This window comes from Panthera uncia (assembly GCF_023721935.1).
Source record: "Panthera uncia isolate 11264 chromosome B3 unlocalized genomic scaffold, Puncia_PCG_1.0 HiC_scaffold_1, whole genome shotgun sequence".
Lineage (NCBI taxonomy): Eukaryota > Metazoa > Chordata > Mammalia > Carnivora > Felidae > Panthera > Panthera uncia.
Genome location: NW_026057582.1, coordinates 106427866 through 106450225, shown reverse-complemented (window position 1 = coordinate 106450225; position 22360 = coordinate 106427866). Strand labels below are relative to the sequence as shown.

Below are 22360 nucleotides of genomic sequence, written 5' to 3'. Positions count from 1 at the left end.
TGTTATAAGAACAGATCGCTGGGTTGCTCTATGCCCAGAACTCCTGGTTTAGTGGGTCTGGAATGGGGACTGAGAATTTGTGTTTCTCCTAAGTTCTCAGCTGGTGCTGAAGATGCTGGTCCTGGGATCGCTCTTTGAGAATCACTGGCCTAAGGGGTTGCTTAATGTTTCTGATTGAGACACAGATCTGTTTAGGGTGAAGCAAGTGGAGATTTGAAGTACCTCTGCTTTTCTGGCAACTGTGTATGTATATATATATCATATAAAGTACCTTAAAATTTATAATATATTTATATATAGTTATATAATAATTTTTATCTAATTATAGAAAGAATTTGAATGCCTAGGCTGATAATAAAGGAGGTCCGCTTTATGATTAAAAGAAATTATGTAGCTTTTTTTTTTCTTTTTTAAGAAATTATGTAGCTTTGGACAAATAGGTCAGTTTAGAGTCAGAAGTGGATCTTATTCAAGCTATGTCTCCTACAGAAGAGAAAACTGAGGCCCAAAGAGGTGAAATGATTAGCCTAAAGTTACCCACCTGGAAGAATGTCATTGCCAGGGTCAGACCTCAGTGTTCTGACTCCCAACATAGTGCTTTCCACTAGAGGTACTGTTGAATAGTAACCTGTTTAAAGGATGTAAGCCCCAGGCAGAAGTGGAATCCACGCTGCGTGTCTGAGAGTAGGGCTGTATGCTCATAAATACTTCAGACGTGGTGAGAAAGTAGGGGAGGTCTTCCTCATTTCTTTGTTATATACATTTTCTACACATCACCAGGGAGAATTTTATCTGTGTCTAGAGAGCAGCCTGGATATGACTGTCCTGAGCTCTCCTCCATTTTACAATCCAATGATAAAAGATATCAATATTATGATGTTATAGCCTACGCTGATGAAATAGCTACCTCTGGGTCCCCCTCTGAAGTGAAAAGGCTTCTAGCTTTTCAGGCAATACCCTATTCTACACTGTTCCAAACCACAAGGGGGGCAGCCCTGGGAAAGAGAATTGTCTCAAGGGAAAGTATGAAATTAGGTGTGAGAATTCTCCCCAGATTCTGGTCTCTTTTTTAGAGATGTTCCAGGTCTGGAGAAATACAGAAAACTAAAGAGTAACAGAACCGTCCCTGTAGTCAACATGAAGTATACTGTAGGCGAAACTGGCTGTTGCAGGGTAGGAATCTCCACGAGCGTTCCTGTTGGAGTCTGTAAAATGGGCCCCGGATTTAGAAGGGGTATGTGTAGTAAAGAATCAGCTTTACCCAACAAGAGGTCTGGCCTTTGCCCTTGGATACTGAGAGGTGATCTCTAGGCCCCTCAAGTGTCCTGCTTGATAAGTGTCTTTGCTTCGCGTCTTTGGTTACCAGACAGCCTAACAATGTATTTTTGATGGGGGCCTTGGGTCACACAGTATCCGTTCCAAACTCTAGAGGAACCGGAGACTAAAGGCATTAGTGTGACCTCTGGGACAGGCTGAAGATAAAAGGTCAGAACACGGGCAGTGTGTAATTGAGTCCCAGGAAAAACTCTGGACATCAAAGTCCTAGGTGAGCTTCCCTAGTTGTCAGTACTCCCATATACTGTCACACATCACAGCTTGTAGGAGGTAAAGCCGTGCATGACTCTAAGGGGGTAGGATGACTCTGCCCTATGTATGTCTTTCCTTGGCTGACTTTAATTTGTATCCTTTTGGTGTTACAATACTGTAATGGTAAGGATAGCACTTTCCTGAATTCTGTTGCTTTAGCAAATTAGCCAGTATGAAGGTGGTCAGGGCCCCCAAATTTGTCGATAGCCGGCCTTACGTGATGTTGATTCTGGGGACTTCTGAACTTAGGCCCATGTAGAAGAGGGAGCAGTTTTGTGGGGACTGGTCCCTCAGACTTTGTAGTTTGGCTAAAGTCATCTAGGATGCTGGTGACAGAGGATGATAAAAGGTGAGGTAAAAAGATTTGGGTATTATTCGTAACGGGTATCTCTATGAAGTTGGCAAGTTTAGGGGTTTGTAATTTGGAAAAGGTGAATTTAAAGAACTCTCTCCTAGGTGGGAGGTAAGAGACCAATATCCTGGCAGGAAAATCCATTGCAGATCTGAGTATGAGTCAGAATGGAATGAATTTAGGCAAATTACTTCAAGCCTTAGACAAATGGAGCTAAATAGAAGTTAAAAGTGATGATTTATGTAGAGATGTTTTTAAAGCTACCATATGTAAATGTGAAAAAACAAAATGCTTTTACCATTTGGGAAAAATCTGAGTGTAATTGTCACAAACTGACTTATCCTGGAGAAGTTAAGACTTTCTTGATATTTCCCCCCACTCAGGTTAGAAAAAGTTATTTCCTGGAGTTTTTAAAATTTGTCACATTTCTATTCAAGACTTAAACTTGATGGGCAATCCAAGTTATCTTTACTGTATTTTCCTGTGTGTGTTCCCAAGCTTTTATTTAATTCATTTATTTGTTTGAGATATAATTGAAATACGACGTTTTATTTCAGGCGTACGACATACTGATTCGATATTTATATTTACTGCGAAATGTCAGAGTAAGTTAACATCCATAACCACACATAGTTACAATTTTTTCTTATAATGAGAACTTTTAACATGTATTCTCTTAGCAACTTTCAAATATAACAGTACAGTATTAACTATAGTCACCACGCTATACATTACATCCCCAGGGGCCAAACTTATTTTCAAGATCCTTTTAGATACACAAAATTTAGGTGCGTAAGAAAAGTAGTTAACATATTTCAACTTCTCCCCAAATTTCTTACTATCTCCCCAAAGTGGCTGATTTGTATTTCCCCTCCCCCATATCATGGGTTCAGATTTTTCAGAATATAACATTTTAAAATGGTGCCTCGGTGTAAGATTGACTTTTTGGAAGTAAAGGTTCTGGGGGTGAGGTGTATGGTCTTGAGAGTTTTACCAGAGGCAGAACGGACGGTCGAGCTTCTGAAGCGCAACCTACAGGGTATGGCACGGGAGGCGTGTTAGGCTCTCGGCAGAGGTTCCGGTTGGCGTATTTGGGAGTTCTCGAAGGGGCAGTGCCTCTCGCATGCTGGAGGCAGTCTAGGGGCGGCGCTCCAAAAGGCTGGGCGCGAGTGGATCTGCGCTGCTGCGCCTCGCTCGTACGTATCTTAGCTGGGCAGGGTCAGGAAAGGCCCGTTTCCCACCTGGATTAGGATCGATCCGATGGGGTCGTAGTTTTCAGTCTCTTGTGCCATGGCTAGGGCCGGGGAGCGGTACCTCCCGGAGAAGGCGCGGTCTCCAGGCGCCCAAGCCAGGTGCGGCTAGTGCTCGTCCCCATGGCAACCCCAAGCGCAGCCCGGCCTGTTCTACGCCGGCAGCGGAAGAGGGGTGTGGGAGGAGTCAGGGTAGCGGGTTCCTGCCGAGAACGCGCCCTTCCTTGCGTGTCTCCCCCGCGCACCGGTAGCCGTGGTGCAGCCCAAGGCGGAAGCGGCTCCGGGACGGAACTGACTTGCTAGTGCAGCTATGGCTGCGGGCGTCCCCTGTGCGCTTGTCACCAGCTGCTCTTCCACCTTCACCGGAGACCGGCTGGTCCAACGTGAGTAGCGAGGCTCCCGGGCCGACCTTCAAGTTCTCCGAGCCTCGGCGGGCGGCAACCTTGGAATCGCGGTCTCCCTCTGTGCCTTTGTCGCCGCCGCGGGCCCTGAGCTCTTCCTCCACTCGGCGGTGGCCAGAGGCTCCACGGGTGCAGCTCAGACCCGGTCCGGGTGCCCAGGCCCCGCAGGTGTCTTCCCTTGGCTCTCACACTCATTGTTTTTCTGCCCGCCCGGCGCGCTATTGCATTTCTTCCAGCTTTTTCAGCAAAGTGGGACTCATCCCTGCCCCGCCCAGTCCACGGATTGTTGCGGGAACCTTTGAGATGAACCGCAAGGCGCTCTGGAAATTGTACCCACTCACGCGGGTGTAAGGTGCAGGAATTGGGATGTCTGTTGCTATCCCTGCTCCTGAGGTAGAGAGTAGGTTTCCTTTTGGTTCCTCCTTGTTGTATGTGAGTTGGCCTTGTCTCCTCCACCCTAGTTATTTACTGTAGGTTGTCATCCAACATTGGCTTTGGGGTGTTACTGGCCTAGTTTCTTTGCCTCTGGAGCTTCACAGTGGCTGTCAAACTGAACGACTTAAAAGAAACCTTAGGCGAGACCAGTGTAGTAGAAAGAGCATGGGACTGGGTCAGAGGCTCAGCATTTTGAGTAAATGATTCTGTGAAGTTGATTGTAACCAAGACTCCTATTTTAAATGAGTGGATCTCAGCTGTGTGATGGCTTAACCTTAACACTTAACCTTCACCCTTCAGTCTTCGAATCTGTAAAATGGTGATGATTTTCGCAGAATTGTGCTTACCCCAGAGGTTGGCATTTGGTAAACGTTAGATAATGGCAGTCATTATTATCAAAGCACATTATCTTGGGAACCCTCAGTTTCCTGGGCCTACAAATGGTGCATATGAGCCTATCTCACAGGATTATTTGAAGGACAGGTGCCATTTTGAAAGCACTGTTTCAATTGTGAAGCATCACACAATTGTATATATATTTTTTCTGTACCTGTCAAATGACAGAATTAGGCAGGATGCCCCTCCAACAACAAATATTCTATAACTTAGTTGCCGTTTGTGACCACTTAAAAAGTTCTTTGCCAGGGTAAAAGTTTAATTATAACACTTATTGTTATACTCTATGCCGTTTCCTTACCCCTTAACAGTGCTCCTTCCATTTATTCCCTTTCTTTTCTTTTTTAAAAATTGTTTCATTGTAAAAATAGCGCATACTTCTTTTTCTTTAGTGCATACTCATTAAGTAAGATTTAGCATATGGAGAAAAGAGAATGTCATCCATGGTCTCATCAGCCAGACACAAGTACTGTTAACATTTCTGTGCATTTCCTTCCAGTCTTTTTTCCAATACTTACGTTTAAAAAGAAAAATGGTAATTATATTTCACATATAATTTTATTCCTGATATTCATAATTCCTGATACAATTACTGATATTTTATATATAATTTTTATGTTTTATACATAATTTACATTTTCATATTTTGTATATAAAAATTTAAATATGTGTAAATTAAATGTTAAAAATATTTAAATAAAATTAAATATATGCACATACAATTAATATATGCAATATATAAAATGTATATAATTTATGTTTATATTTTACATATAATATTTTTAATATAAATTTTATCCTGGTATTTTTTCTTTTTTTTTTAATTTTTAGAAATTTACATCCAAATTAGCATACAGTGCAACAATGATTTCAGGAGTCGATTCCTTAGTGCCCCTTACCCATATAGCCCATTCCCCCCTCCCACAACCCCTCCAGCAACCCTCAGTTTGTTCTCCATATTTATGAGTCTCTTCTGTTTCTTCCCCCTCCCTGTTTTTATGTTATTTTTGTTTCCCTTCCCTTATGTTCATCTGTTTTGTCTCTTGAAGTCCTCATAGGAGTGAAGTCCTATGATTTTTGTCTTTCTCTGACTAATTTCACTTAGCATAATACCCTCCAGTTCCATTCATGTAGTTGCAAATGGCAAGATTTCATTCTTTTTGATTGCTGAGTAATACTCCATTGTATACAAATACCACATCTTCTGGTAAGAGGATAAAAGGACCTTTATCCATTCATCCATCGATGGACATTTGGGCTCTTTCCATACTATGGCTATTGTTGATAGTGCTGCTAACATGGGGGTGCATGTGTCCCTTTGAAACAGCACACCTGTATCCTGTGGATAAATGCCTAGTAGTGCAATTGCTGGGTCTTAGGGTAGTTCTATTTTTAGTTTTTTGAGGAATCTCCATCCTGTCTTCCAGAGTGGCTGCACCAGCTTGCATTCCCACCAACAGTGCAAAAGAGATCCTCTTTCTCCGCATCCTCGCCAACATCTGTTGTTGCCTGAGTTGTTCATGTTAGCCATTCTGACAGGTGTGAGGTGGTATCTCCTTGTGGTTTTGATTTGTATTTCCCTGATGATGAGTGATGTGGAGCATTTTTTCATGTGTCGGTTGGCCATCTGGATGTCTTCTTTGGAGAAGTGTCTCTTCATGTCTTTTGCCCATTTCTTCACTGGATTTTTTTTTGGGGTGTTGAGTTTGATAAGTTCTTTACAGATTTTGGATACTAACCCTTTATCTGGTATGTTGTTTGCAAATATCTTCTCCCATTCCTTTGGCTGCCTTTTAGTTTTGCTGATTGCTTCCTTCGCTGTGCAGAAGCTTTTTATTTTGATGGGGTCCCAGTAGTTCATTTTTGCTTGTTTCCCTTGCCTCCGGAGACGTGTTGAGTAAGAAGTTGCTGCGGCCAAGATCAAAGAGGTTTTTGCTTGCTTTCTCCTCGAGGATTTTGATGGCTTCCTGTCTTATATTGAGGTCTTTCATCCATTTTGAGTTTATTTTTGTGTATGGTGTAAGAAAGTGGTCCAGGTTCATTCTTCTGTATGTCGCTGTCCAGTTTTCCCAGCACCACTTGCTGAAGAGACTGTCTTTATTCTATTGGATATTCTTTCCTGCTTTGTCAAAGATTAGTTGGCCATACGTTTGGGGGTCCATTTCTGGGTTGTGTATTCTGTTCCATTGATCTGAGTGTCTGTTCTTGTGCCAGTACCATATTGTCTTGATGATTACAGCTTTGTAGTATAGCTTGAAGTCTGGGATTGTATATGCACATAAAATTAATACATTCAATATATAAAATGTATATTATTTATATTTTACATATAATATTTTAATATAAATGTTATCCTGATCTTTTCATTTAACATCACATCATAAATTACTTTCTATCATATATTGCCTCTAGTGAACATAGAATTTGCTCAAGATTCTTAAAATTCTTGATGTATTTAACTTTACAAAATAATCACGTGCGTTTGGATTTCCATTACTGATATATATAAAAGTCATTTCAAAGCCAGTCTCTGAAATATTTGGTGAATATTCTGATGACTGTGGTACTCTGTGTGCTTTAAGGATCAGAATTGGCAGACACAGTCACTTCTTGAAGGAGTTGATTACCTATAATTGGCAAATAGTAACTCTATAGTACTTTAAAGCATGGTAGCATTCTTGGGGGTAAAATGAATTCTGTAAAATAATCCACTTTGTTTCTATATGTCAAATTCCTCTTAGGTAACTCAAAGCCAACTTTTGTGTTGATTAAAATTAGATAGCCTTTGTGATTCCGTTAATATTCTGTAGAGAAAAAAATAAGACTGCCAGTGAAGACATTACTTGTAAGGCAAAGTGAACTATAAAAGGGCTTTATCATTTCTTCTCAGGTTATTGATAGGGAAATGGTGGGTACCACTAGCCTGCGGTATTTGCCGAGCATTCCTTCTGTTTTATTATAAGATTGAATTAAATTAATCATGAATTGAGGCTAATTTTGGTATAAGAGAGACGACCACAATGAATGATGTTTGTCAAGTGTTCAGTGATATTAGGCCATAGAATGATTTTGGATTGAATCTGATCTTTTTGGGGAAGGTTTGGTTTCGTTTCATCCATCAGGAAGAAGAACCTTTAGGGTTTCTCCAGTTTGTCTTTCTTTCAACATCTGATGTCTTTTACTGCTTTTAACCGACAATGGGAAATATTTCATAACCAGATAACCAAGTTTGTTATAAATACACATGAAATAAAAATCAGTAGGCGTCTGCTATGGATAAAGTGCATGCATGGATTTTGTGGAAAACTTTTTTTCATTTTGTCACTCAAAGGCCTTATTTTCAGTATTCTGGGTGGGTGTCTGATATCAGATAAAAGGGCATTACAGACTTACATTGTAGACTTTAAAAAAAAAAATTCTTTTCTAATGTTTGTTTATTTTTGAGAGAGAGAGAGAGAGAGAGAGGGAGAGAGACTGAGCACCACCAGGGGAGGAGCGGAGAGGGAGGGAGACACAGAACCCAAAGCAGGCTCCAGGCTCTGAGCTGTCAGCACAGAGCCCCACATGGGGGCTCGAACCCCCAAACCCCCAAGCAGCGGGATCATGACCTGAGCTGAGGTCGGACATTCAACCAACTGAGCCACCCAGGCACCCCACACTGTAGACCTTTAAAGGGAAATGAAGTCTCAGGATGCTTGAAGGCAAGGCTGTATGTGCTGTGAGAGCCAGTGTCTGTACTCCAGGGCCAGACCTCTTTCCACCTCATATATATTTATATGAAGATTTTACTTTCATTCTGGAAAAGTGTAGCCTGATACGAAGCACAGCTCGCCTCTTTTGTACCAGTTACTGTAGCTAAAATGACAATTAAGGTACTGTTCCTGCTCTCAAGAGGGATGCAGTGAAAGTGTGTGTTCCACTTGTGAAAATATCAAAATGTAGAGACCGAAGTTTTAACATTTTACTCTACTTTCTTAGAAGGAACTTTAGTTTTTATTTTAACTCCAGGACAGTTAACATACAGTGTTATATTAGTTCCAGGTGTACAATGTAGTGATTCAGCACTTCTGTACATCACACTGTGCTCATCATGGTAAGTGTACTCTTAATCCCCTTCACCTGTTTCACCCATTCCCCCCGCCCCCCCCCCCCCCCCCCCCATCTGCCTCCCCTCTGCCTCCCCTCTGGAAGCATCTGTTCTTGATATAGGAGTCTGTTTTTCGGTTTGCCTTTTTTTTTCTTAGTTCTTGTTTTCTTAAATTCCACCTGTGAGTGAAATCATACGGACTTTCTTTCTTTGACTTACTTTACTTAGCATTATACCCTCTAGATTCATCCATATTGTCGCAAATGGCAAGATTTCATTCTTTTTTTATTTCATTCTTTTTTTTCATTCTTTTTATTTTCATTCTTTTTTTTCATTCCATTGTATATATATTCACACATCTTCTTTATCCATTCATCAGTTGAGGGGCACTTAGGCTGCTTCCGTGGTTTGGCTATTGTTAATGCTACAATAAACGTAGGGGTACATACGTCCTTTTGGATTAGTGTTTTTGTTTTCTTTGGGTAAATATCCAGTAGTGGAATTACTGGATTTTATGGTAATTCTATTTTTAATTTTTTGACGAACCTTAATACTTTTTTCCACTCCTAGAAGGAGCTTTAGGTAGAAAAGTCTCCAGAGACTTGTTTGATTTTTTTTTTTTTTTTTTTTTTTTTGAAGTGTGTAAGGCCAACTCAGCAACTGTAAGCCATTCGGGTTCTACATCTGAACACTCGGAACAGAATTCTTACTTTTAGTGAAGTGTGGGAATTTGGAGATCTTACAATCATAATAAGCATTTGAATGTGTATCAGAACTCTTCTCTTTTAAAAAAAAATTTTTTTTTTTTAATGTTTATTTATTTTTGAAGGAGAGAGAGAGACAGAGCATGAGCAGGGGAGGGGCAGAGAGAGAGGGAGACACAAAATCCGAAGCAGGCTCCAGGCTCTGAGCTGCTAGCACAGAGCCCAATGTGGGACTTGAACCCATGAACCGTGAGATCGTGACCCTGGCGGAAGTCAGATGCCGAACTGACAGAGCTACCCAGGTGCCCCTCAGAACTCTTCTCAAATGGGTTTTCACACCTTTTAATTTGGTTCTTGTATCTGCGAAGTCATGAATTCAGGTTATCCCCATTTTATAAATGCAGAAATTGTGGCTTAGAAAAAATACTAGCTGGCTTGCCCAAAGCGCTCAAGTACTAAGTGTGGGTGCATACGATCACATTCCGGACTTTTATGCATGGAACATGTGAATGAAATGTGTTGGAATTCCTTAGCAATCAGAACTATTCAAGGTGGTGGCATTGGTATAAGAAACGATAGAGAAGATTAACTCCTAAAAGAACGTTTTAAAATATCTTTGGATTTCCATTTAGGAGGGTTGAAGTCTTAATTCTGAGTGAGGAGAAAAATATCTTTGTCTGGAGGACCTATATTTAAAAAGAGCATTATGGGGGCACCAGAGTGGCTCAGTCAGTTGAGTGTCAGGTCATATGAGCCCCCACAAAGGGCTGGTTGCTGTCAGCCTGTCAGGGCAGAGCCCACGTTGGATCCTCTGTCCCCCTCTCTCTACCCCTCCCGCACTTGCACTCTCTCTCAAAAAAATAAAAAACAAAACAAAACAAAAAAACCCAAACATTATGTATGCCCGATAGTTTGAACGGTGTCTGAATTTTTATTTGCTCAGTTGAGTGAACTCAAAATAGAGGCATATTATTTACTAGTCACTCCTATGTAGGATTAACATTAAAAATAGGAAATGGTTTGAGATCATCTCTACCATTCCTCTAGATGTAAAATTCTGTGTTACCATGTTACTTATTTTTATGTCAGATTATACGGTGCTTCTTACTTCTGCATTCTTAATTTGTGTGTGTGTGCGTGTTTTGGAAAACTGCCCCATGTATTTTGTGCTATAATATCATATTCAGTTTATTGACATTAATACAATCCACCAATCTTACTCAGATTTCCCCAGTTTGACTTTTATGCGTTTGTGCTTGTGTATGTATTCTGTACAACTTTATCACCTGTGGTTTGTGTATCTACCGCAATCAAGATACTGAATAGTTTCAACACCGCAGGGATCCAATGTGTTGCCCTTTTATAACCGCACCCACCTCTCTCCCAGGTTATGCCCCCAGTCTTCATCCCTAACCCCTGAAAACCACTAACCCGTCTTCCATTTCTAAAATGTTGTCATTTCAAAAATACAATTGGAGCTCTATAGTAGATTACTTTTGGAGATTTTTTTTTCTGCTCAACAGAATTCCCTAGAGAGTCATCTAGAGTGTCAATAATTCATACCTTTTTATTGCTGAACAGCATTCCATGGTAAGGATGTGCCACAGTTTAACTGTTTAGCTATGGAAGCACATCTGGGCTGGTTCCAGTCTTTTGTCCCTGGACCTGTTTTTGTATAAAGTTTTATTGGCACACAGCCATGACCATTTGTTTACATTTTGTCTATAAATACTTTCCAGAGTTGAACAGTCGCACCACAGACAGTATGGCCCCCAGCCTAAAATATTTACTCTCCGGTCCTTTATTGAAAAAGTTTGACAACCTGTATTCTGAGCACTCACCGCGTACTAATCTGCTTAACTATTACAACATTTTTGTGCTTATTGTTCCCATCATTATTCTCATTTTGCAAAGAAATTGCAACACGGAGAAATTAAGTAATTTGCTCCAGGCCAAATAGCTGAGCCAGGTTTTGAACAGAGGCAGTCTGGCTCTAGGAGCAGCCTCTTAACCAGGCCTGCTCGCAATTAACTCAAGATAGGGGAACTCAAAACAGCAAAGGCACCAGAGAGGCAGCAGCTGAGCTATGGGGGTTCTCTTTGAAAGGCTGAAGGGATAATAGGATTTAGCCCGTGGTCATTTGCTTTTGTAGGAGAACAATGCTTGAAACAGAGCTAAAAGTTCTCACTAATTTGAATTTAGCAATTCCACACAGGACCTTTGTACATTCTTCCAGGATTTAACTAAGGCCCGGGCCCCAGGTCCTGGTCACCTGGTTTCCACAGCTCCCCGGGGAAATGGAAAATGAGCACAGCCATTGTTGTGTTTTGCTGTCTTCCAGGGACTTGCAGATAAGGAGGGCCCTCCTTCCTAGAGAAACCTCCCTGGGCCGGGGGGAGGTGAAATGGTAGCTTTTAAACAAAATAACATTTTTTTCCTCATCGATGGGAAGACTTATGCCCAGCTGAGAAGATTTGGGTTTCCCTTTAGGGCAGTCAGCTATCCTAATTTCCCCAGGATTGAGGTTTTTTTGTTTTTGTTTTGTTTTTTTTAATTGAAGTATAGTTGACATGTATTAGTTTCAGGTGTATGACATAGTGATTTGGCAGTTATAAACATTACGAAATTCTCACCACGATAGTGTAGTTACCATCTGTCACCATAAAAAATGATTACCATATCACTGACTATGTTCCCTCTGCTGTACTTTCTATCCCCGTGATTTACTTTTATAGCCAGAAGTGTGTACTTCTTAATCTTCTTCCCCTATTTCGCCCATGCCCTCAACACCCTCCCCTCTGGCAACCACCAAATTGTTCTCATATATATGAGTTTCTGTTGTCTGTTTTATTTTTTAGATTCCTCGTAGAAGTGAAATCGTAAGGTATTTGTCTTTCTCGGACTTATTTCTCTTAGCATGATGCCTTCCTTCTAGGTCCATCCATGTTGCATTTTTAAGGTTGCAGTAGACACTCCACTTTTGAACTTTTTGTGTTTGGAATTCAGATTTCAAACTTACCCATGGAAACAGTGCTCCAGCCCCTAGGTTTCTAAAGGTTTCTAAAGCTGAAGAACCAGTTAGCTCAACTATATGATGGGTAAACTAGGCTTTGGGGAATTACACAGGCAAAGCCAGCCATCATTTATGACATTGCTTCTTTGGGAAACATTCACTCTCCTTCAAGACTGGGAGTTTGTGTCTAGGTCTCTTAGACCCCAATAGTTACAAAAGGATCCTAAAGTAGTTTACTAAGGAGACGTTATTTCAAAGGTAGGGGCTTATTATACAGCTTAGCTAATATTGTCCAGCAACAGAAGAGGGTAAGAGCTTGGGTCTTTTAATTTGCATTTTTTTTCTATAGCTGCTTTGTTATTCTGAGTGGAACCTTTTTTTTTTTTTCCCACTCTGGGAATAAATAATAATTTTTGCTTAAGCAATGTCGCTTGTTTTTTTGTGGTAGGACAGCTCTGCCTTTGTGTATTTCCAAGGCTTTATTTTCTTCAAAGGAGGAAAGATTGGACTAACAAGATCTTCCACCAACGGGCTAAGGTTGTCATCAGAGTGATTCAGTAGGTGGCCAGCCTAAGCAGCGATTTTTACTGGTAATGGGGGTAGAGGAGTGTTTTTAGCTATGATTCTTAATATATTTTTAAATTTTCAATTGACATTAATAGAGGGCTTAGGATTTTTATTGTTATTAAAAGAGGGATGTTAAGTCATCAACCTAAGGAGGAAGAAAGATTAAATACAAGTTCATATTTTCTCCAGACCCAAAGGAACTTACAAAACATGCCCATGTTATCTTCTAGTATGAGCGCGCGCGCGCGTGTGTGTATGTGTGTGAGTGAGAGAGAGAGAGGGAAATGCAAGCTCAAAGAAGTTGTGATCTTCTAAGGTTGTTCAGCCTTGCATGTTGGAGAGCCAAGATTCAGTTCTAATTCTTCTATATACATGAAACATGATGAATTTCTTGGCAGCCAGAACTGTGTGTATTCAAGGTGGAGGTAGGGATAGGAAAAATGACAGTGAAAGATTTTTCTACAAAGATGAGAACTTTCATGGTTCAAATTAAGTGTACACTTTTCTTTCGTGGTAGTTTAGAGCGTTAGTAGATGAACTGTGACAGGTTAAATGATTAAATGAAGACATTTTTATTGGTGTTCAGTTCGTTTCCTAGTGGAGTCGGGAATTTGACTTTTTGTGTAAGGTTATTGTTGATGATGAAATGATTGTAAGGTGTTTGCCTTCCCAATAAATGGCATTCCTGGAAAGAGGGTGGAGAGTATGAGGAGAAGCACCAGTGGAAAAATATTGTGCATTAACCCATGTTGCACAGAACCATTTATGATGCAGAGAGCATTGTATCATCCTGGACGATTCTAAGAGTATCTAGACTCAGACCCTTATTTCTGGGCCATCCAGCTGCTTGTTTTTGTGCACAAAAGTAAAAACATCTAGAAACTACGTAGTGGTCATTTGGTTTAAGCTTGCCCTCTATAATTCCTCAACAAATAGTGACACTTCATAATAATGAAATCTGATATAGACCCATTTTTCAAAAGGTTAAGGTATAAAAATTGTTTTGAGTGTGTCTGGCGAGAATGATAATCTGGACGTGACATTGTATCTGTGTTGGAGCCAACGCACACAGATACCACAGACACATCTCTAATAATTACTTATCCAAAAAGCAGGATTGACGTAGGTTAAGACAAAGAGGACAGTTGTCAGACTCTTAAAGAGCCTGTGTGATGTTGTAGGTTCAGTAGCAAATACCCTCTTCAGGGTTTCATTTTCCACACTGACCTGAAGGCTGGTTCTACACAGAGATGGGGAAACATGTTACTGTCCTTGGATCAAAATCTGGATGCTCACAGCAGGAACATGTGATCAACTGGTAATAAACCAAGAAAATTACCTTTCTGTCTGCATTCTCCTGGGGTCATTCATGGGTTTCGTGGGGGAAAACTTTTTGCGAATTGAGCACTGAGGTCTGCCTTTTCCTGGCTGTTTTGACTTGAAGCAAGTTAACTTTCCTCCTACAAATATTCAGTCTCTCTACCTGTGCCATCATCGTTCTAAGTCTCTGAAACATCATGTGCCTCAGTCACTTACCTCATCTGTAAAATGAGGACATTATCTTCCAGCTTCCATGATTTTTTTGGTTTTTTAGCAGCTTCATTTGGGTATAGTTTAAATATAAGATCCACTTACTTTTGGTGGAAAACATTTCTATCCCCTAGAAGGAAAGCTTGTGACTATTTGCAGTCACTCCCCGTTCTCGCCCCCAGCTCTAGGCAACCACTAGTGTACTTTGTCTTTATAGATTTGCCTTATGCGGACATTTTATTTCAAAGGAATCCTATAGTATATACTCTCTTGTATTGGCCTTCTTTTACTCAGCTTAATGTTTTCGAGATGCATCTATACTATAGCATGTACTTCATATTCCATTGCATGGGCATACCACACTTTAACCATTCATCAGTTGATGGACATTTGGGTTGTTTCCACTTTGGGGCTACTATGAGTAGTGCACTTATGCACATTCAAAGAAGCTACTGTGCTATTTGAAGAAACTGCCAAACTGTTTTCCAGAGTGATGGCACCATTTTGTGTTCCCACCAGCAATGTATGTGGATTCCAGTTTCTCCTCCTCTTCGGCAACGCTTGTCATTGCCTGTATTTTCCATTATAGCCATTCTAGTGGGTGTGAGGTGGTATTTCACTGTGGTTTTGATTTGCCTTTCCCTAATGGCTAATGATGCTGAGATTCTTTCCAGGTGCATATAGTCCATTCCTATGTCTTCTTTGGTGAAAGGTCCATTCAGTTCTTCTTCCCATTTTTTTCTTTTACATTTATTTATTTTTGAGAGACAAAGACAGAGCACAAGCAGGGGAAGGGCAGAGAGAGAGGGAGACAGAGAATCTGAAGCAGGCTCCAGACTCTGAGCTGTCAGCCCAGAGCCTGACGCGGGGCTCGAAACCACAAACCGTGAGATGATGACCTGAGCCAAAGTTGGACGTTTAACCGACTGAGCCACCCAGGTGCCTCTCTTCTTCCCATTTTTAAGTTGTTTTTTTTTTCATCTTATTATTGAGTTGTAAGAGTCCTTTAAATATTCTGGAAGTGGTCACACATATCATTCACATGTTTCTTCTCCTGTTTTGTGGCTTGTCTTTGGGTTTTCTTGATGGTATCTTTTGAAATGCAAAAATTTTTAATTTTGATGAAGTCCACAGTGTTATAGTGTTCTTTTTCTGTGGTCCTTTGACCAGGGGTTGCCCAGTCATGGTCTTACCCTTCCTGAAGGACCTTTTAAGTCCTGGGACATTGGATGTGTTACATTGACTTGATGCTAATTTGTTAATGAAAAATTATTACTTGAATGTGACAAGTACTCTCCTAATTGGCCTGTCGAGGCTTATGTCTTCTTTTTTTCCCAGAAAACCACCATTCATAAATAATTTTCAAAACATCTAAGGTTAATGACCAAAAAATTCTTATGGTTGAAATAACTAAGCTGTTTGAGATCGATTTTATCAGAGATAGATTTCATGTGATGCCTGGCTGTAATGGCGAGTTTCCGTTCTGGAAGAAAGAATAAAACCAACTTTGCATTCCAGAACTTGCGTTTTGTTTCATAAACACAGCCAGGTCCATTCCACAAGTTCCTTTTAGATCAGGGTTTCCGAGCCTTCACACTGTTGACATTTTCAGCCGGGTAATCCTTTGTTGTACACGTGCTGTCGTATGCACTGTAGGATGTTCCACAATGTTCCTGGCCAATCACCTGGTACAACCAAAAATGTCTCCAGGTGTTGGCGTGTCCCCAGGAGCGCCAAAATCACCTCCCTATAGAGAACCCTGGCTTAAATGTAGATCTAGAACTGTGGTTTTGAATAAATAAGTAATAGTAATGGAATTCAAAGAAGTCCCTCTCCCCCCGTATGGGGGGGAATGGTTCACGGGCTGTGCCGCTGGGATTGATAAAGTGGTCTCTGCGTTCAGCCCGTAGAACATACAAGCTGGGGGTTCCTCCTTGGCCTTCATAAAACACTTTTCCATGTTCTGTCTCCCCTTGCTGCCAGCTTCTTCCTGTTCTTTTGTGCAGATGTGTCTTACTGCATCATGGGGTCTTCTGGGGGCAGGCACAGACCATGTTTTCTCCCTGCATTCCCCCCCCCATTCTCCCCCCCCTCCCCCCCCAGTTATTTTAAGATGAAGCTGTGGTGACCAATTCCGGATGGCTACTGGGAGAAAGTAAACTAGGGGAGGAGGAGGAGGAGGAGGAGAGGGAGGAGGACTGAGTTGGATTTCCTCTGCTTCAACTTTCACACTTTTCCACGGTGATCTAAAAAGTCGCCCCAGAGCATGTGGAAATGTGAATTTCGAGGGTGACCAGAGGAGGAGTGTGTGAGGAAAAGGTAATGAAGTGTTGTAAGCAAACCAGAATTGCTGTCCTCTTGTTCAAGCAGCGGTACATTGCCCTAAGCCAGTTATTCTTCCCTCGGCAACCTAGTACTGCCCCAACCGGCCGTCTGTCCTTTAGACTGAACCAAGCGCTGCCTGCGCTCGCACGGGGAGGCGGCAGGGTGATGGCTCAGAGAATCACGGACGAGGATTTCCCCACACTGGTCCTTACAGAGGCCTGGCCCTAGGCCTGCACAGTTCTAAGCGTTAAGTATCACACCGGTGGAGATGGCCCCTTGTACTTGGGGAATAATCTGTTCATAACTGCTACAAAGTGTGTGACAGCAGGCCCCTTTCTAGGACCTTTCAGGAAATGGCACTGTGAGATTGTAACTAGTTGCAACAATATGGAGCCTTGATGATTTTTAAAGGTCTCTCTTCGCCTTTCCTTGCTGGCTAATGAGAAGTCTGGCCTTCATAGTTTTTCCTAAAGCACATTTTACCCAATTCTTTTCTTTCATAATGGCTACTTTCCCCTTCAACTGACGTCAGACTCTGCTGCCTCCTATAATTTTCCTAATTGCTTTCTCTTCTGTCTCAGTCTGTGCCTTAACAATGGAAAAGAAACATTTGAGAAGGCATATTTTGGGAAGGGAGGGGCCAGAGCAGCTCAAGGACGCGGTCGTTTCCCAGTTGCACTTTTGCTTACCGCCTCTGCCCGTGCATCTCTGGCCCAGCCTCTTGTCCAGAGTGCAGCACGTGGGCAGACGCCTGAGCCCGGGAGGAGGGAAATGAACACTTACTGGGGGCAACTCAGTGCCCAGTGCCTGCCTGCACCTTCTCACGCATCGTTGCGTTTAATCTGCAAGAAGCCATTTCAGAAGTGTGTTTGTCCCTTTGCCGGTGAGGAAATGAGACACAGAGAGGTCAATTTTTTGTTCTCACAGAGGATCAGCATTCAAATGTAGGTCTGTCTGACCCCAGGTCTGTGCTGTCTCTATTTTATGGCCTTTTCTTTTTTTTCTTTCCTTCTTTTTTTTTTTTTTTTTCAGTATATGAAATTTATTGTCAAATTGGTTTCCATGCAACACGCAGTGCTCATCCCAAAAGGTGCCCTCCTCAATACCCATCACCCACCCTCCCCTCCCTCCCACCCCCCACCAACCCTCAGTTTGTTCTCAGTTTTTAAGAGTCTCTTATGCTTTGGCTCTCTCCCACTCTAACCTCTTTTTTTTTTTTTTTCCCCTTCCCCTCCCCCATGGGTTTCTGTTAAGTTTCTCAGGATCCACATAAGAGTGAAAACGTATGGTATCTGTCTTTCTCTGTATGGCTTATTTCACTTAGCATCACACTCTCCAGTTCCATCCACGTTGCTACAAAGGGCCATATTTCATTCTTTCTCATTGCCATGTAGTACTCCATTGTGTATATAAACCACAATTTCTTTATCCATTCATCAGTTGATGGACATTTAGGCTCTTTCCATAATTTGGCTATTGTTGAGAGTGCTGCTATAAACGTTGGGGTACAAGTGCCCCTATGCATCAGTACTCCTGTATCCCTTGGGTAAATTCCTAGCAGTGCTACTGCTGGGTCATAGGGTAGGTCTATTTTTAATTTTTTGAGGAGCCTCCACACTGTTTTCCAGAGTGGCTGCACCAATTTGCATTCCCACCAACAGTGCAAGAGGGTTCCCGTTTCTCCACATCCTCTCCAGCATCTGTAGTCTCCTGATTTGTTCATTTTGGCCTCTCTGACTGGCGTGAGGTGATATCTGAGTGTGGTTTTGATTTGTATTTCCCTGATGAGGAGCGACGTTGAGCATCTTTTCATGTGCCTGTTGGCCATCTGGATGTCTTCTTTAGAGAAGTGTCTATTCATGTTTTCTGTTTTATGGCCTTTTCTATTCTGGTTAGTACTGTCAGTGCAGAGGGGAGGGAGAGGAACCTTGGGTCCCAGGAGGAGTGGATACCAGGGGTGGGAGGTTATGATACCTTGCGGAAAAGGCAGCTTCAGTTCTCGGAGAAAGTAGAAAATCAGCTGCATTCTCAGAAGAGGGCTGATTTCTGGAAGGATCATCTTGATTTGGAGTGGCAGCTATCATTTCCCTCTGGGCATAGAAAATATGACTTAACCACTGGACAGCTTCTCTTCACAAAGAATGTCGCGATTCATTAAGGGGACATTAATTCTACTGGTGTCAAAAGTGTCCTGAATTCTACTGAAGAAGATAGGGTTAATCTAAAGCAGTATCAATGCATTTAAGTTAGAATGGACTTGTTTTGTCTTTTTTTGGCTGGAGTGGATAGATGAGGGGGTAAGGTAAGGGTTAGTATGTGTGGGGGTGAGAGAGAGAGGGAGGGAGGGATTGCAAATGTGTACTTTTGGTGTTGGTAGAATTCACCTTGGAACTCCAGTTTGCTTCCTAATTCATGCTAGAGTATCACCTCTTACCGATGCTGAACTAAGGATAGCTGTGTGCATGCCTCCTCTGATTTGACTGCTTACCAAATTTACACTCTCTGAGGGAAGCGACATTAGGACAGACAGAAGTACAGAGCGGGTGTGGGGACGAAGCAGTCATTGGGTTGCGGAGCTGACATGCTTCCTTGGCATACGCCTTTCTTCCGTTCTCTTGAATCTTGTCCCTGACTTGCCGTGTGGGACTGTCGGGGAAAGAAGTTCGCGAAAGAAGCAAGAAGTAAATCGGAGTGGCAGGAGAATTGGTGGCTATGTGTACCCGTTTCTCAAACAGGGCAAGAGATTTATACTTGCACTTAAAGCCGGGGGAAAGGTTCGTACTTGCTCCTGGAACTGGGTTGACGTTTAACTTCTCGTCCGAAAACACTACAGGTTACTATTTTAAGCTGTGAGACCAAGTTTGTGGCAACAGACTGGCAATTCATCATCTCGTGTTTGTCTCTTAAACAATGATGTACTGCAGCTCCACCAGGTGGCTGCCAACAGCGGGAAGGAGACAGGCCAGCATCCACCAGGCGGAGGGAGAACTGCTCTTGACTTCATTTGTGCATTGTTTTCACTACATCAAAATTCATTTTAGTGAAGGGCAAAGAAGGGAAAAAGAAAAAACAACATTGTGGGTTTCTCTAGGAAGTCTGGCAAAAAGCCAAACAGCAACAAAAACCAAAACACAATCGCTGTAACTCACTTATAACATATAAATACCCAAAACCCATAGACAGTTTTCGGATGGGTTAATTGTGCTTCAGGCTCGTATATTCTGATGCCTTTGTTCTGGCTATTATTTTTGGTTTTCATAAAAAAGTGGGAGATACTGTAAGCCCATAGGTTAGTTTGGGCTTGTGACCATTAGACACGTGAGTGTGATCTAGCTCAGATCCTGAATATCACCAGTATTGCATCACAGTGTAGTAGGGAAAAGTGCTGGTGACCTGAGTTTCGTTTTAGGCTCTTCTCCCTTAGGCAAGTGGCTCCCCCTCCCTTTTTTTTGGTCCTCAGTTTTCCCATCTGTGAAATGAGTAAATGGTACTGGCTCATCTCCAGAAACTCTTAGTCATGTGCATAAGCATTTGAGCAATTCTTGTTTTAATGTGGAAAAGAATAAACTTGTTAGACGTTTGAAACCAAATAGAAAAGACAAGTAAGTGAGAAAAGCCATATTTAGTGTAGACATTTACATTTTTAAAATTAAAGTGTACATTATGAGATTGATGACAAAAAGAATGAGACCGTTCACTTTTCTCTAGTTGTGAGATGGCACAGGTATGATGATAAAGTCCATATTCAGCCTCTCTGAAAGTATCTGATTGGACATAAAATGTTACAAATGAAAGAATCTGATAAGTGGATTGAACCATCAAGTTATTCCAGGGAGCACAAGGAATAAGGAAACACACACACCCAGCTAGGAAAACACTGACAGGTGAAATTCATTTTCCCAGCCTATTGGTTCTGTTCTCATCCAGGTGTAGAGAAAAGAGAAATTGCTTCTTTCTATGTGTTCGGTAAATATCTTAATCACTTGGAAATCAGAGAAGAGACAAAACTAAAATTTTAAGAGCTCTGAGAAGCACATGGGTCTGTTGTCTTGTGCTCTATGCACCGATTAATAAAACGAACCACGCTTAATGGATCCCAATGTCCTAAATTGCAGTCAGTAAGGAGGTGACCCCTTAATTGATTTTATTTTTCCAGGTTAGTTGAAGACTGTGATTTCAAAAGCGCATAGCTGAAATTTTATTCCAGTTTTTAACAAGACAAGCAGTGTAGGAAATCTCAAGAACCGCTTGTGGTGACAGCAGGAGTTCTGGTCCCACTCTTTGTCCTTTGCCCAATAACACGTGGAAACAGTATTTTACTCTCTGTATTCCCTACTTTAAAAAAAAAAAAAGTTAATTTGTTCGTTATTTAAAAAAAAATGCCCATGAATGAAGAAAACAGATTCCATATGGTAGCTCCTCCTACCCTTAAAAAATCAGTTTATACAATTTTTGCTACTCCCCTTGGTTTAGTTTGCCTTCTTCCATATGTGCTTTTATCGGCATATTGCTGGACCACCTGCTTGGAGTTAGGAAGATTAGCTTTGAATGCAACATAGACTTTGATCTAGGAGGTTTGGTGTTTTTTTTTTCTTTTTCTGTGAGACACATGAAAACAGAATCTTTGATTTTTACACTTTATCTGTTCTTCCTGCTCATTTCCTACCTGAACTTGTCATAATGCTCCATGGAGGACATTGCAGCTGGCTGCTAAGGAATTGCTTGATAATTCATGAACGATTACTTTATGTAGAAATTAAGCAGCAAGAAATGTCGATTTCTTGAACAGACAAGACAAATTCAGATTTTCAAATATTGGCATAGACCTATGGTAATTTACAAGTAACAATTCTGGTTGCAGTGAAAAATTTTAGAAAGTTAGTTTCACAGTGTGTGCCATATGTCAAATGTAGTCTTAAATTTATTTTAAGTTTAGTTATTTTAATTTTTTTTTAAAAAAGGAGGCGTTTTATTTTCAGACCGTTTCCTCCTAATAACCACACGAAGATAGTTTACCAGTGAAAAGCATGCATATATGCACGTACATGCTTTGTAAATTACTATACATTAATCCTAGCAGTCTTTTGGACTACATAATTTCCCCAGATCTTTTTGTTTGAGCAAAAACTATGGCAGTGTTTCAAATACATAATCTTAGCTCTGGAACTGAAAATTTAGCTTCTAGTTTTCTATGTCCTGCTAACTGTGAGTTTGAGGAATATTTTATAAAATAACATTCATCTTACTTTGCATTGAAAAGGAGTTTGTGGCCATTTTGCCATATATTCTCTTTTTTTTAAAAACAAAGTCACTTTTTAAAAATGTTTATTTATTTTTGAAAGAGAGACAGAGCATGAGTGGAGGAGGGGCAGAGAGAGAGGGAGACACAGAATCCGAAGCAGGCTCCAGGTTCTGAGCTGTCAGCACAGAGCCCGACGTGGGGCTCGAACTCCCGAACCGTGAGATCATGACCTGAGTCGAAGTTGGATGCCCAACCGACTGAGCCACCCAGGCACCCCTAAAGTCACTCTTTTTTAAAGTTTATTTTGAGAGAGAGTGAGAGAGGGGGGGAGGGGCAGAGAAAGAAAGAGAATCCCAAGCAGGCTCTGTGCTGTCAGTGTGGAGCCCTGCTGGGACTTGATCTCATGAACTGTGAGATCATGACCTGAGCTCAAATCAAGAGTCAGGCACTTAACCGACTGAGCCACCCAGA

At 41.4% G+C, this 22360-nt stretch overlaps 2 protein-coding genes across 6 annotated transcripts in view; one reads left to right on the top strand and one right to left on the bottom strand.

Annotated features, from left to right (window-relative positions):
* The window catches only part of IQCH (IQ motif containing H), a 209745-nt gene extending 206412 nt beyond the window's left edge, over positions 1 to 3333 (bottom strand). For all 5 annotated transcript variants that reach the window (XM_049613798.1, XM_049613799.1, XM_049613800.1 and 2 more), the window contains exon 1: positions 3181 to 3333. In XM_049613798.1, the coding sequence (XP_049469755.1) occupies positions 3181 to 3231 (51 nt within the window). In that variant the 5' untranslated portion in view covers positions 3232 to 3333. The remainder of the gene's footprint in view (positions 1 to 3180) is intronic.
* An 86-nt stretch (positions 3334 to 3419) lies between these two features.
* Positions 3420 to 22360, top strand: part of AAGAB (alpha and gamma adaptin binding protein) — a 54837-nt gene continuing 35896 nt past the window's right edge. Inside the window, exon 1 of the mRNA XM_049613804.1 lies at positions 3420 to 3572. Coding sequence (XP_049469761.1) covers positions 3500 to 3572 — 73 coding nt within the window. The 5' untranslated portion in view covers positions 3420 to 3499. The remainder of the gene's footprint in view (positions 3573 to 22360) is intronic.